This window comes from Natator depressus, chromosome 4 (genome assembly GCF_965152275.1).
Source record: "Natator depressus isolate rNatDep1 chromosome 4, rNatDep2.hap1, whole genome shotgun sequence".
Taxonomy (NCBI): Eukaryota; Metazoa; Chordata; order Testudines; family Cheloniidae; genus Natator; species Natator depressus.
Window position 1 is genome coordinate 91,619,744 of NC_134237.1, and position 12,931 is coordinate 91,632,674.

The following is a 12,931-nucleotide window of genomic DNA, read 5'->3' on the forward strand; positions in this document are numbered from 1 at the left end:
ATCAGAAGCCTTACTACAGTCAAGATATACCACATCTACTGGTTCCCTACTATCCACAAGGCTTGTTACCCTGCCAAAGAAAGCTAATAGGTTGGTTTGACACAATTTGTTCTTGACAAATCCATGTTGACTGTTACTTATCACCGTATTTTCTTCCAGGTGTTCACAAATTGATTGCTTAATTATTTGCTCCATTATCTTTCCTGTACTGAAGTTAAACTGACTGATCTGCAATACCCTGGGGTTGTCCTTATTTCCCTTTTTATAGATGGGCACTGTATTTGCCCTTTTCCAGTCCTGTGGAATCTCTCCCATCTTCCTTACTTTTTGAAGTTAATCATGAATACCTCATATCTCCTAAGTCAGCTTCTTGAGTATTTTTGGATGTATTTTATCGGTCACTGGTGACTTATCCTCCTCTTTATAACAACTTTTTACATACTTGAATACTGTTACAAATCCCCTCTCTTAGTCTTTTCTTCTCCAGACAAAACAAAGCCAATATTTTCAATCTTTCTTCATAGGTCATATTTTCTAGATCTTTGACTATTTTCACTGGAGAAAGTCCAGAGGAGAGCAATCCGTCTGCCTCTTTCCTGAAGTGTGGTGCCCAGAACTGGATACAGTACTCCAGTTGAGGTCTTTTCAGTGCTGAGCAGAGTAAAAATTACTTCTTTTGTCTTGCTTACAACACTCCTGCATAATTTTATTGGAGATCCCATGAAGTGTGTAGTATTTGGCAACACCCAAGCTGTAAATGATTTACCACTTTGTACTTTCATTGTCTTTCTTTATGAAAATTTAAAAAATCATTCAGATCCAATAAAATGTCTCTGGAATAATGACCACCTTGATAGAAAAAGAACTCAAAACACCCTACTTTATACTGTATTATGGTGGGTGCATTTAAAAAGTTGTTCAGTAGTAGGTCACTTTAAACACACTTCATCCTGCCATGTGTCCTTACCATTCCAATGTGACCTCCTATACTGTTTAAATATTTACTCTTTACAGCCACCTCATCACTCATAAAACCAATCTCATACAGTTCAAACCTGATGCCCTACTCTATTCTAACTATAATCTTACTACAGTGTCCTACTCTGTTGTTTTGGGTAAGTGAAAGCTGATTAATTACAGTGGTTCTTTTTATTCAGAGCATATATAATTCTGCTTTTGTTAACTAACTAACAGCTGGAAAAAATATTGCTTTGTTAAAGTTTCAATTACAAGCTAATATACATCTTTGATGGTAGGTCTACACTTCAAGCCTAAGGTGTAAATTCCATCTTGAGGAGACATAGCTGCACTAGCTGGGATCAAGCTAGTGTGCTAAAAGCAGAGTGCATCTGTGGTAGCATGAGTGGTGGGAGAGGCTAGCCACCCCAAGTAAATGCCTAGCATCTCAGATAGGTACAAACAAAGGGCAGCGAGCTCCTCCTGCTGCAGATACTACCCCAGCTATCCTCTGTTTTTGGCATGCTAGCTTGTTCACAGTGAGCCTAGGTATATATCTCCTCGAGATCACATTCACGCCTTCCAGCTCTAGTGTAGTCATACCCCTGGGTCATCCAATATGTTCTCTTACAAGAAGAGAAGTATGGATTAGCATTTCTGATACTTTTAAGGGTTTTTTTTATTTTTAAATCACTGCCACACATCGTGGAAAAAGTAGGGTATAAACCCAATTTCCCTCTTCTCCTGCAACTTTACAGGTCACCTTCAAATATGCAAAGAAATTAATCTATGCTTTTCACAGCACAAGTCCGCACTCATTTCAATGTGCGAATATCACAGGACCCTCAAATTAGTGAGTATTCTTACGCAGTTCAACCTTTGGTGACATGGATCCTCTGTGAAGTCATCTTTCCCTTCTGCTCTCCACCCACTTTATTTCTCCCGTTGTGACAAGGGCCCAATTTCCCTCTTCTCCTGCAACTTTACAGGTCACCTTCAAATATGCAAAGAAATTAATCTATGCTTTTCACAGCACAAGTCCGCACTCATTTCAATGTGCGAATATCACAGGACCCTCAAATTAGTGAGTATTCTTACGCAGTTCAACCTTTGGTGACATGGATCCTCTGTGAAGTCATCTTTCCCTTCTGCTCTCCACCCACTTTATTTCTCCCGTTGTGACAAGGGCCCTGAATTCTGGCAATTTTCACTTTGGTTGACACAATTCAGTTGGAACCACTCAACATTACTTGAGCTTTGATCAAGAAAAGTGATGCAGATGATACTAAACTGCTCAAGACAGTCAAGACCAAAGCAGACTGTGAAGAACTTCAAAAAGATCTCAAAAAACTAAGTGATTGGACAACAAAATGGCAAATGAAATTTAATGTGGATAAATGTAAAGTAATGCACATGGGAAAAAATAACCCCAACTATACATACAATATGATGGGGGCTAATTTAACTACAACTAATCAGGAGAAAGATCTTGGAGTCGTCATGGATAGTTCTCTGAAGACGTCCACGTGGTGTGCAGTGGCAGTCAAAAAAGCAAACAGGATGTTAGGAATCATTAAAAGCGGGATAGAGAATAAGATGGAGAATATCTTATTGCCTTTATATAAATCCATGTACGCACACATCTTGAATACTGCATACAGATGTGGTCCCCTCATCTCAAAAAAAAAGATATGCTGGCATTAGAAAAGGTTCAGAAAAGGGCAACTAAAATGATTAGGGGTTTGGAATGGGTCCCATATGAGGAGAGATTAAAGAGGCTAGGACTTTTCATCTTGGAAAAGAGGAGATTAAGGGGGGATATGATAGAGGTATTTAAAATCATGAGTGGTGTGGAGAAAGTGAATAAGGAAAAGTTATTTACTTGTTCCTATAAGAACTAGGGGCCACCAAATGAAATTAATGGGTAGTAGGTTTAAAACAAATAAAAGGAAGTTCTTCACTCAGCGCACAGTCAACCTGTGGAACTCCTTGCTTGAGGAGATTGTGAAGGCTAGGACTATAACAGGGTTTAAAAGAGAATTGGATAAATTCATGGAGGTTAAGTCCATTAATGGCTATTAGCCAGGATGGGCAAGGAATGGTGTCCCTAGCCTCTGATTGTCAGAGAGAGGAGATGGATGGCAGGAGAGATCACTTGATCATTATCTGTTAGGTTCACTCCCTCTGGGGCACCTGGCATTGGCCACTGACGGTAGACAGGATACTGGGCTGGATGGACCTTTAGTCTGAGCCAGTATGGCCATTCTTATGTTCTAACCCCTTCCTTTACCATCTTGTTTTATGTTAAAAAAATGAGTTCTAATATTTGGACATTGCAGGGCAAATAGGACTACCCTTTTTTAACAGGAAGAGAAGTTGAAGCTAAAAAAGCCAGTTTAAAGAAACATTTGTTCAGGGAATAAGGCTGAAATACTGTAGCATTTATGAAGAGTACAAAGCCAAACCTGGAAATTTTAAAGAGCTTCCAAAAATAGTTCCAACTTTCCTTCAGAGTTGGTGTGGCCTGATATTCGATGTCAGTATCAGTACAGGATCCTTCTCTCCATACTAGTTACTAAACACATAACTGCAGCTCTGATATAATGAAACACGGATGTTGCCGTCTTGTAACAGGGGCTAACTTTTATACACTTTTTTTTTAAACGGCAACCCCAAGGGTGAGATAAGAAAGGAGCAGAATACCCTTGACTTGGTCTGCTTTATCCAGATACTAAGTTACTGCCCAACACAGCAGAGCCTATTAAGTATGTTTTAGTTCAGTAAATAATTCTCTTCTCCAGAAGTTTTGGGAGTTTTGTCCAAGGATAGTAAGATCAGGCCCTAAGATATTAATGTTCATTAATACATGTTCAGTTTTTGTAGAAATTTTGCCCAATCTCATGTCAATGGAACCAAGAGACATCATCACCCTCTTGCTGCTTTTTGGTGCTTTAATACACAGAGAGCAGACTTGTGAACGTGACATTCTTAGTCATCTTTCAGGGCAGAACTTCACTTTAATGTATTTATGATTGTATTGCAGCAGCAGCAACCAAAAGTCCCACTCAGGATCAGAGACCCAGGATGCTAACTTCTGCTCTGTGTGTACCTGTGCTGAAGGGAGTCTGTTTAAATTATGGGACAACTGCAAAAACAGCGGAGAGAGAGGTAAGCATCAAATTAGCTACTCTTGATTTCTCCGCACACAGTTTTTGCACCAGTGTAACGCCTGTGGGCACAGGCTGTATCACTGAGCCCTGGTCTACACTAGGACTTTAGGTCGAATTTAGCAGTGTTAAATCGATGTAAACCTGCACCCGTCCACACGATGAAGCCCTTTATTTCGACTTAAAGGGCTCTTAAAATCGATTTCCTTAATCCACCCCTGACAAGTGGATTAGCGCTTAAATTGGCCTTGCCGGGTCGAATTTGGGGTACTGTGGACACAATTCGACAGTATTGGCCTCTGGGAGCTATCCCAGAGTGCTCCATTGTGACCGCTCTGGACAGCACTCTCAACTCAGATGCACTGGCCAGGTAGATAGGAAAAGAACCGCAAACTTTTGGATCTCATTTCCTGTTTGGCCAGCGTGGCAAGCTGCAGGTGACCATGCAGAGCTCATCAGCAGAGGTGACCATGCAGAGCTCATCAGCAGACGTGACCATGATGGAGTCCCAGAATCGCAAAAGAGCTCCAGCATGGTCTGAACGGGAGGTACGGGATCTGATCGCTGAATGGGGAGAGGAATCCGTGCTATCAGAACTCCGTTCCAGTTTTCGAAATGCCTAAACCTTTGTCAAAATCTCCCAGGGCATGAAGGACAGAGGCCATAACAGGGACCCGAAGCAGTGCCGCGTGAAATTTAAGGAGCTGAGGCAAGCCTACCAGAAAACCAGAGAGGCGAACAGCCGCTCTGGGTCAGAGCCCCAAACATGCCGCTTCTATGATGAGCTGCATGCCATTTTAGGGGGTTCAGCCACCACTACCCCAGCCATGTTGTTTGACTCCTTCAATGGAGATGGAGGCAACATGGAAGCAGGTTTTGGGGACGAAGAAGATGATAGCTCACAGCAAGCAAGCAGAGAAACCGGTTTTCCCGACAGCCAGGAACTGTTTCTCACCCTGGACCTGGAGCCAGTACCCCCCGAACCCACCCAAGGCTGCCTCCTGGACCCGGCAGGCGGAGAAGGGACCTCCGGTGAGTGTACCTTTTAAAATACTATACATGGTTTAAAAGCAAGCATGTGAAAGGATTAATTTGCCCTGGCATTCGCGGCTCTCCTGGATGTACTCCCAAAGCCTTTGCAAAAGGTTTCTGGGAAGGGCAGCCTTATTGCGTCCTCCATGGTAGGACACTTTACCACTCCAGGCCAGTAACACGTATTCGGGAATCATTGTACAACAAAGCATTGCAGTGTATGTTTGCTGGCGTTCAAACAACATCCGTTCTTTATCTCTCTGTATTATCCTCAGGAGAGTGAGATATCATTCATGGTCACCTGGTTGAAATAAGGTGCTTTTCTTCAGGGGACACTCAGAGGTGCCCGTTCTTGCTGGGCTGTTTGCCTGTGGCTGAACAGAAATGTTCCCCGCTGTTAGCCACGGGGAGGGGGGAGGGTTGAGGGGGTAGCCACGCGGAGGCAAAATGCGACCTTGTAATGAAAGCACATGTGCTATGTATGTAATGTTAACAGCAAGGTTTACACTGAAAGAGTGTAGCCACTGTTTTATAAAATGTGTCTTTTTAAATACTGCTGTCCCTTTTTTTTTCTCTCTACCAGCTGCATGTGTTTCAATGATCACAGGATCTTCTCCTTCCCAGAGGCTAGTGAAGATTAGAAAGAAAAAAAAAAAAAAGCACTCGTGATGAAATGTTCTCTGAGCGATGCTGTCCTCCCACACTGACAGAGCACAGACGAATGTGTGGAGGCAAATAATGTCTGAGTGCAGGCAAGCACAAAATGACCGGGAGGAGAGGTGGCGGGCTGAAGAGAGTAAGTGGCGGGCTGAAGACAGGGCTGAAGCTCAAATATTGCGGCCACGTGATGAGAGGAGGCAGGATTCAATGCTGAGGCTGCTGGAGGATCAAACCAGTATGCTCCAGTGTATGGTTGAGCTGCAGCAAAGGCACCTGGAGCACAGACTGCCACTACAGCCCCTGTGTAACCAACCGCCCTCCTCCCAGGTTCCACAGCCTCCACACCCAGACGCCCAAGAACACGGTGGGGGGGCCTCCGGCCAACCAGGCACTCCACCACAGAGGATTGCCCAAAAAACAGAAGGCTGGCATTCAATAAATTTTAAAGTTGTAAACTTTTAAAGTGCTGTGTGGCATTTTCCTTCCTTCCTCCACCACCCCTCCTGGGCTACCTTGGTAGTCATCCCCCTATTTGTGTGATGAATGAATAAAGAATGCATGAATGTGAAGCAACAATGACTTTATTGCCTCTGCAAGCGGTGATCGAAGGGAGGAGGGGAGGGTGGTTAGCTTACAGGGAAGTAGAGTGAACCAAGGGGCGGGGGGTTTCATCAAGGAGAAACAAACAGAACTTTCACACCGTAGCCTGTCCAGTCATGAAACTGGTTTTCAAAGCTTCTCTGATGCGTACCGCGCCCTCCTGTGCTCTTCTAACCGCCCTGGTGTCTGGCTGCGCGTAACCAGCAGCCAGGCGATTTGCCTCAACCTCCCACCCTGCCATAAACGTCTCCCCCTTATTCTCACAGATATTGTGGAGCACACAGCAAGCAGTAATAACAGTGGCAATATTGGTTTCGCTGAGGTCTAAGCGAGTCAGTAAACTGCAACAGCGGGCCTTTAAACATCCAAATGCACATTCTACCACCATTCTGCACTTGCTCAGCCTGTAGTTGAACAGCTCCTGACTACTGTCCAGGCTGCCTGTGTACGGCTTCATGAGCCATGGCATTAAGGGGTAGGCTGGGTCCCCAAGGATAACTATAGGCATTTCAACATCCCCAACAGTTATTTTCTGGTCTGGGAATAAAGTCCCTTCCTGCAGCTTTTGAAACAGACCAGAGTTCCTGAAGATGCGAGCGTCATGTACCTTTCCTGGCCATCCCATGCTGATGTTGGTGAAACGTCCCTTGTGATCCACCAGAGCTTGCAGCACTATTGAAAAGTACCCCTTGCGGTTTATGTACTCGCCGGCTTGGTGCTCCGGTGCCAAGATAGGGATATGGGTTCCGTCTATGGCCCCACCATAGTTAGGGAATCCCATTGCAGCAAAGCCATCCACTATGACCTGCACATTTCCCAGGTTCACTATCCTTGATATCAGCAGATCTTTGATTGCGTGGGCTACTTGCATCACAGCAGCCCCCACAGTAGATTTGCCCACTCCAAATTGATTCCCAACTAACCAGTAGCTGTCTGGCGTTGCAAGCTTCCACAGGGCTATCGCCACTCGCTTCTCAACTGTGAGGGCTGCTCTCATCTTGGTATTCATGCGCTTCAGGGCAGGGGAAAGCAAGTCACAAAGTTCCATGAAAGTGCCCTTACGCATGCGAAAGTTTTGCAGCCACTGGGAATCGTCCCAGACCTGCAACACTATGCGGTCCCACCAGTCTGTGCTTGTTTCCCGAGCCCAGAATCGGCGTTCCACAGCATGAACCTGCCCCATTAGCACCATGATGCATGCATTGGCAGGGCCCATGCTTTCAGAGAAATCTGTGTCCATGTCCTGATCACTCACGTGACTGTGCTGATGTCGCCTCCTCGCCTGGTATCGCTCTGCCAGGTTCTGGTGCTGCATATACTGCTGGATAATGCGTGTGGTGTTTAATGTGCTCCTAATTGCCAAAGTGAGCTGAGTGGGCTCCATGCTTGCCTTGGTATGGCGTCCGCACAGAAAAAAGGCGCGGAACGATTGTCTGCCGTTGCTCTGACGGAGGGAGGGGCGACTGACGACATGGCTTACAGGGTTGGCTTACAGGGAATTAAAATCAACAAAGGGGGTGGCTTTACATCAATGAGTATTTCAGGCAGGACTTCATGGAGGGTTCCAATAAGAAATGATGCACCTAAGTAATTGTTCTTATTGGAACAAGCAGGTTGGTCTGGCCTCTGATTGATACATGGCTAGATATACCTTGCTGCACCTTCTCTGTGAGTGACTGCAGTGTGACCTAGAGGAATGAGTCCCCTAGACGGGGGAGGGGGGGAAGCAAATGAGTACAAAACAAATCTGGTCTTGTTTTGATCCACTCCATCTATCTTTTACATCTCTGGCTGGCAGCAGACAGTGCAGAAGGACCGCAAGCCATCCACATTTCATGGCTGCTTGGCAGAAGACGGTGCAGTAGGACTGCTAGCCATCCTCATCTCTTGCCTGCCTGGCAGAAAATGGTACAGTAGGACTGCTAGCAATCCATATCGCCTGCCTGCTCACCATAAGATGGTTCAATAGGACTGACTGCAGGACTAAAGAGAATGACCTGGTCAAGTGACTCCAAATTTAGTCCCTGAGCACATGTCTGCCCAGGCGCTCCTGGCCGACGTGGCCAGGAGCACCTCGGACATGACGATGACGGCTACCAGTCATACTGTACTGTCTGCTGCCACAAGGCAATGGGTTGATGCTGCTGTGTAGCAATGCAGTACCACGTCTGGCAGCACCCAGGAGACGTACGGAGATGGTTACCTGAGCGGGCTCCCTGCTTGCCGTGGTATGGCGTCTGCACAGGTAACTCAGGAAAAAAGGCGCGAAAAGATTGTCTGCCCTTGCTTTCACGGAGGGAGGGAGGGAACGGGGGCCTGACAATATGTACCCAGAACCACCCGCGACAATGTTTTAGCCCCATCAGGCATTGGGATCTCAACCCAGAATTCCAATGGGCAGCGGAGACTGCGGGAACTGTGGGATAGCTACCCACAGTGCAACACTCCGGAAGTCGACTCTAGCCTCGGTACTGTGGAAGCACTCCGCTGAGTTAATGCACTTAATGCACTTAGAGCATTTTCTGTGGGGACACACACACTCAAATATATAAAACCGATTTCTAAAAAAACAACTTCTATAAATTCGACCTAATTTCGTAGTGTAGACATACCCTGAGAGTGTTTATAGTGCTATTATGCCTTGCTTGTTGAATGTAACAGCTATAGTGAAATCAGTGCTACAACAACCGTTGTAGAACAGAATTCAGTCTGGGTATCTCAGATCGCTAGGTGCTGCCCTAGAGACAGGATCTTTCTCAATCCGCCCCACTACATTTGCAGGCTGCTCTGCTCCCAGGAGGTGGCACCAGCGTCAGGCCGCTACGGCTGTGGAAACACAGCCCACCCCAGCCCCACTCCGCCTAGCAGCGCCCCCTGCCGGCTGTCCGCGCTCTTCTCCCCATCGGCTCCCCACAGGCTGCTCTCTCCCGAGTCAGCCCGTCCGGCGCCGCCTCCCCAGCCATCTGCCCGCTCCTCGGCCCTCCCTCAGGCCAGTGCCACCAGCCAGAGACACCCCAGCCCCTCTCGGCCCTTCACTGCTCCCCGCTCCCGGGCGGGTGTGACTGACCTGCGCGGCAGCGCTCCCGGGCTGGTACCATCACGGGCTGCTCCCCCATGCCTCTGGGCTCTCACGGAGTGCGGGGCGCAGCGTCTCCTCACAGCCACATCCCGGCCTCCAGCCCCGCCTGGCGCTGCACCGGCCCCCACCTCCCTCCGCCACTCCCCGCCCAGGTGCGGAGGCTGCGGCCGGAGCCCTGCCCCTGCTCGCCTCATTGTGTTGTCACGGCGACGGGGCCGTGGGGAATCCAGGGCAAAGGGGAGCTCAGAGGGGATAAAGCACTGTCTGTACCGGCGCTTTTCAGCGCTAAAACTTTTGTCGCTCGGGGGGTGTTTTTTCACACCCCTGAATGACTAAAGTGGCAGTGTAGACACAGCCTTTGGCGGCTTCCTGCCCGCCCGCGCCGCGCCACTCCGGGAGGCAGCCAGCATGTCCCTGCGGCCCTGGGGGCGAGGGGGGGGGGTAGTGGAGGAAAAGTCGCCACACGCTGCCCTGGCCCCGAGTGCCGAGCTGCTGCAAGAGGGGTCTGCGGGTCGCTTTCAGGAGCCGGCACCGCACAAGGTAAGCGTGGACCCCCTGCCCCCCTCCGGCACCCCTGCCCCAGCCCAGAGCCTTCACCCAGCACCCAAACTCTCTCCCAGAGCCTTGAGGGGGAGACCTTGGACCTGTTCTGGGCACCACCAAAAATTATCCAAACCTGCCTTCTCTGCCAGCATCTCTGGAATATAAGGGAAGTTCACAGTCTGTTCATCACATGTCCCAGGCCTCCTTCTCAGGCCCTGGCTGTGCTGCAAGGATGTTGCAGGTCAGACACTTGCTCTGGTGGTGGCCACATGCATACAGGCTCTACGTGGCAGGACCCTTCTTCTCAGTGTCAGCCCCCACTGTCGGGGTTACGATCCCCTTCCAAGTCTGGCCTGCCAGGCCTCTTGGCTGGGGGCATCTCCCTGTGCTGGGCCTGTTGCCCAGGATCCCCTGTCACTCTCCCCAGCTGCTCACTGCACCTGGCTCCGGACTGCTCCAGCCCCAGCTCCACTCTGCCACAGCACTGGTGCTGCTCTGGCTCCTGCCCCCTGGGTTGCTTTTTCTGGCCCCTCTGGCTCTGGTTGCTGCAGTTCTCCTCCCAGCACAGGGCTGCTCTCTGGGCTGCTTCTGTGGCTCTGCTCCCGTGGCTCTGCTCCCAGCACGGATCTACTTCCTCGGCTGCTTCTCTGGATGGTGTAACCCTGCTCTCCAGCTCAGTTTGGACTCCTGCTCTCTCCTTAGGACTGGCCCCACTCTGTCCCAGGCAGTTCCAGCTCACACGGAACCCCCCCCCCCCGACTCCCTAATTAGCTTGCCCACCCTGTCAATGAGGCTAACCTGGAGCATTGGCCTCTCCCTGTTGTTCCTGCGGACTGTCAGTCTCAGGGTCCTGATTTTCCATCGACCCTTCCCCTTTCTTTTGGTACTGGGAGGTAGCCAACCAAAAAAAACACACTGAGTTTTAGTAAGGGGCCAACAACCCCTTACATAAGTCATTATGAACCCTAAGCCTCACATGGGATAGACCACATGAGGGTACAGCAAGTATGCAGAAAGAGGGCCTGTGGGCCTCTGGAATGCCAAATAAAGAGTCTGTGTTCTGGCTCTGCATAGACTGACACCACACGCCTTGGTAGGAGTAACTTTAGGGACCGGGGAGGGCCTTTAGTTTCCACAAAACATTCACCACAACTGGCATGGAGAGGCTGTGGCTGCATTGGCTGTAACAGTAGTAACATGGGAGGTGTGCTGCAGCCTTGGGTCCTGCCTCTTCGTTGTGGTGTGTGACTTGATCACTCAGGCTCTATGCAGGTGAAATTTTCACCCTACAGGAATTTTCTGCACATGCCAATGAGCAAAATGGGTGCAGCATGTACACACCCGCAGTGTGATTCACTGTGTTTGTTCTTGCTATATGTAATCATAAAAAGATACTAACTTTGTTACCTAGTGGTTTCAGAACAGATCTTGTTTTTCTTGTTTTGAACTGATGAAAGTGAAGTCAAATTTATTTGTCAATGACATAAAAATCCAATGCTTTAACTTTTTTTAAGACATTGATGCAAAGTGCAATTTGCTAGATAAGCTATATCAATTACAGATATCCCATATTATTCAGACTGATAATGTATTTGGAATGTTGTGTTTGATTTGTGCCTCAAAGCTGAGAATTATATTCCAAATTTTAAACATGTCCATTTTAAACAGAGATTCTTACTACAAGAGATACAGAGTTCATTGTTGTTGTTAACTTTAAAGCTTCAAAACAAACTTTAAATATTTGGGAACAAACTGTTATAGTGTAAGCATGGTTATATGACTAATTCAATTTAAAGGAGCTTCGTGTTCAGAAAATACTAAGGCAGCTACCTGGATAATCATTGGAGTGTATTGTGAAAAGAATCATCATTTTGATAACTTCTCAGGCAAACCCCAGGAAGGGGTAAGTTTGGACCATATTCAATGTCCAAGAACTGTGTAAGGACACGGTGCCCCTACTTATGAAAAGAAAAAAATTGTCCCTTGAAAGAGAGACTGATGATCCAAAGCACTACGGGTGCTATGGGGATAGTAACAGAAAAAGAAATAGATATAAAGAAATCTGAGCTAATAATTAAAAAAACGTAAAAGCAATCAAAACAATAGCAATTATTTAACTACAAAGTCTTGAATAACGTAACCACATAATTTAGAGCAATGCTGCCAGCAGTATTTATTAACAAACCTAAACAATTTGTCTAGCATCCAAATAGATATTGGCCATCATATAATATGTTTTCTGTTCTTACCTTTTGCTTCTAAAATCTGGATGTTTGGGTAGATGATTGGCTCATTTGGCTGGTAAACATCAGCATTCTTCATGACTGGCTGAGAACCCGCTTTGATTGCAAATTTGTACCAAACCCTTTCATTTATATTAGGGCTGTCAATTAATCGCAGTTAACTCACAAAGTAACTCAAAAAAATTAATCATGATTAAAAAAATCAATTGCAATTAATTGCACTGTTAAACAATAGAATACCAATTGAAATATATTAAATATTTTTGGATGTTTTCTACATTTTTAAATATATTGGTTTCAATTGCAACACAGTATACAAAGTGTACAGTGCTCACTTTATATTATTTTATTACAAATATTTGCACTGTAAAAATGGCAAACAAAAGAAATAGTATTTTTCAATTCACTTCATACAAGTACTGTAGTGCAATCTCTTTATCATGAAAGCTGAACTTAAGTTTAGAATTATGTACAAAAACCCTACATTCAAAAATAAAACAATGTAAAACTTTAGAGCCTACAAGTCCACTCAGTCCTACTTCTTGTTTAGCCAATCACTAAGACAAACAAGTTTGTTTACATTTACAGGAGATAATGCTGCCTGCTTCTTATTTACAATGTCACCTGAAAGTGAAAACAGGCATTCACAT

General features: G+C 46.6%; 1 protein-coding gene across 1 annotated transcript in view; it reads right to left on the reverse strand.

The window, feature by feature from the left end:
- NIPAL1 (NIPA like domain containing 1) overlaps positions 1 to 9,585 on the reverse strand; it is a 46,312-nt gene extending 36,727 nt beyond the window's left edge. The window contains exon 1 of the mRNA XM_074951452.1: positions 9,484 to 9,585. Within this exon, the coding sequence (XP_074807553.1) occupies positions 9,484 to 9,532 (49 nt within the window). The 5' untranslated portion in view covers positions 9,533 to 9,585. The remainder of the gene's footprint in view (positions 1 to 9,483) is intronic.
- Between the last annotated feature and the right edge of the window lie 3,346 nt (positions 9,586 to 12,931).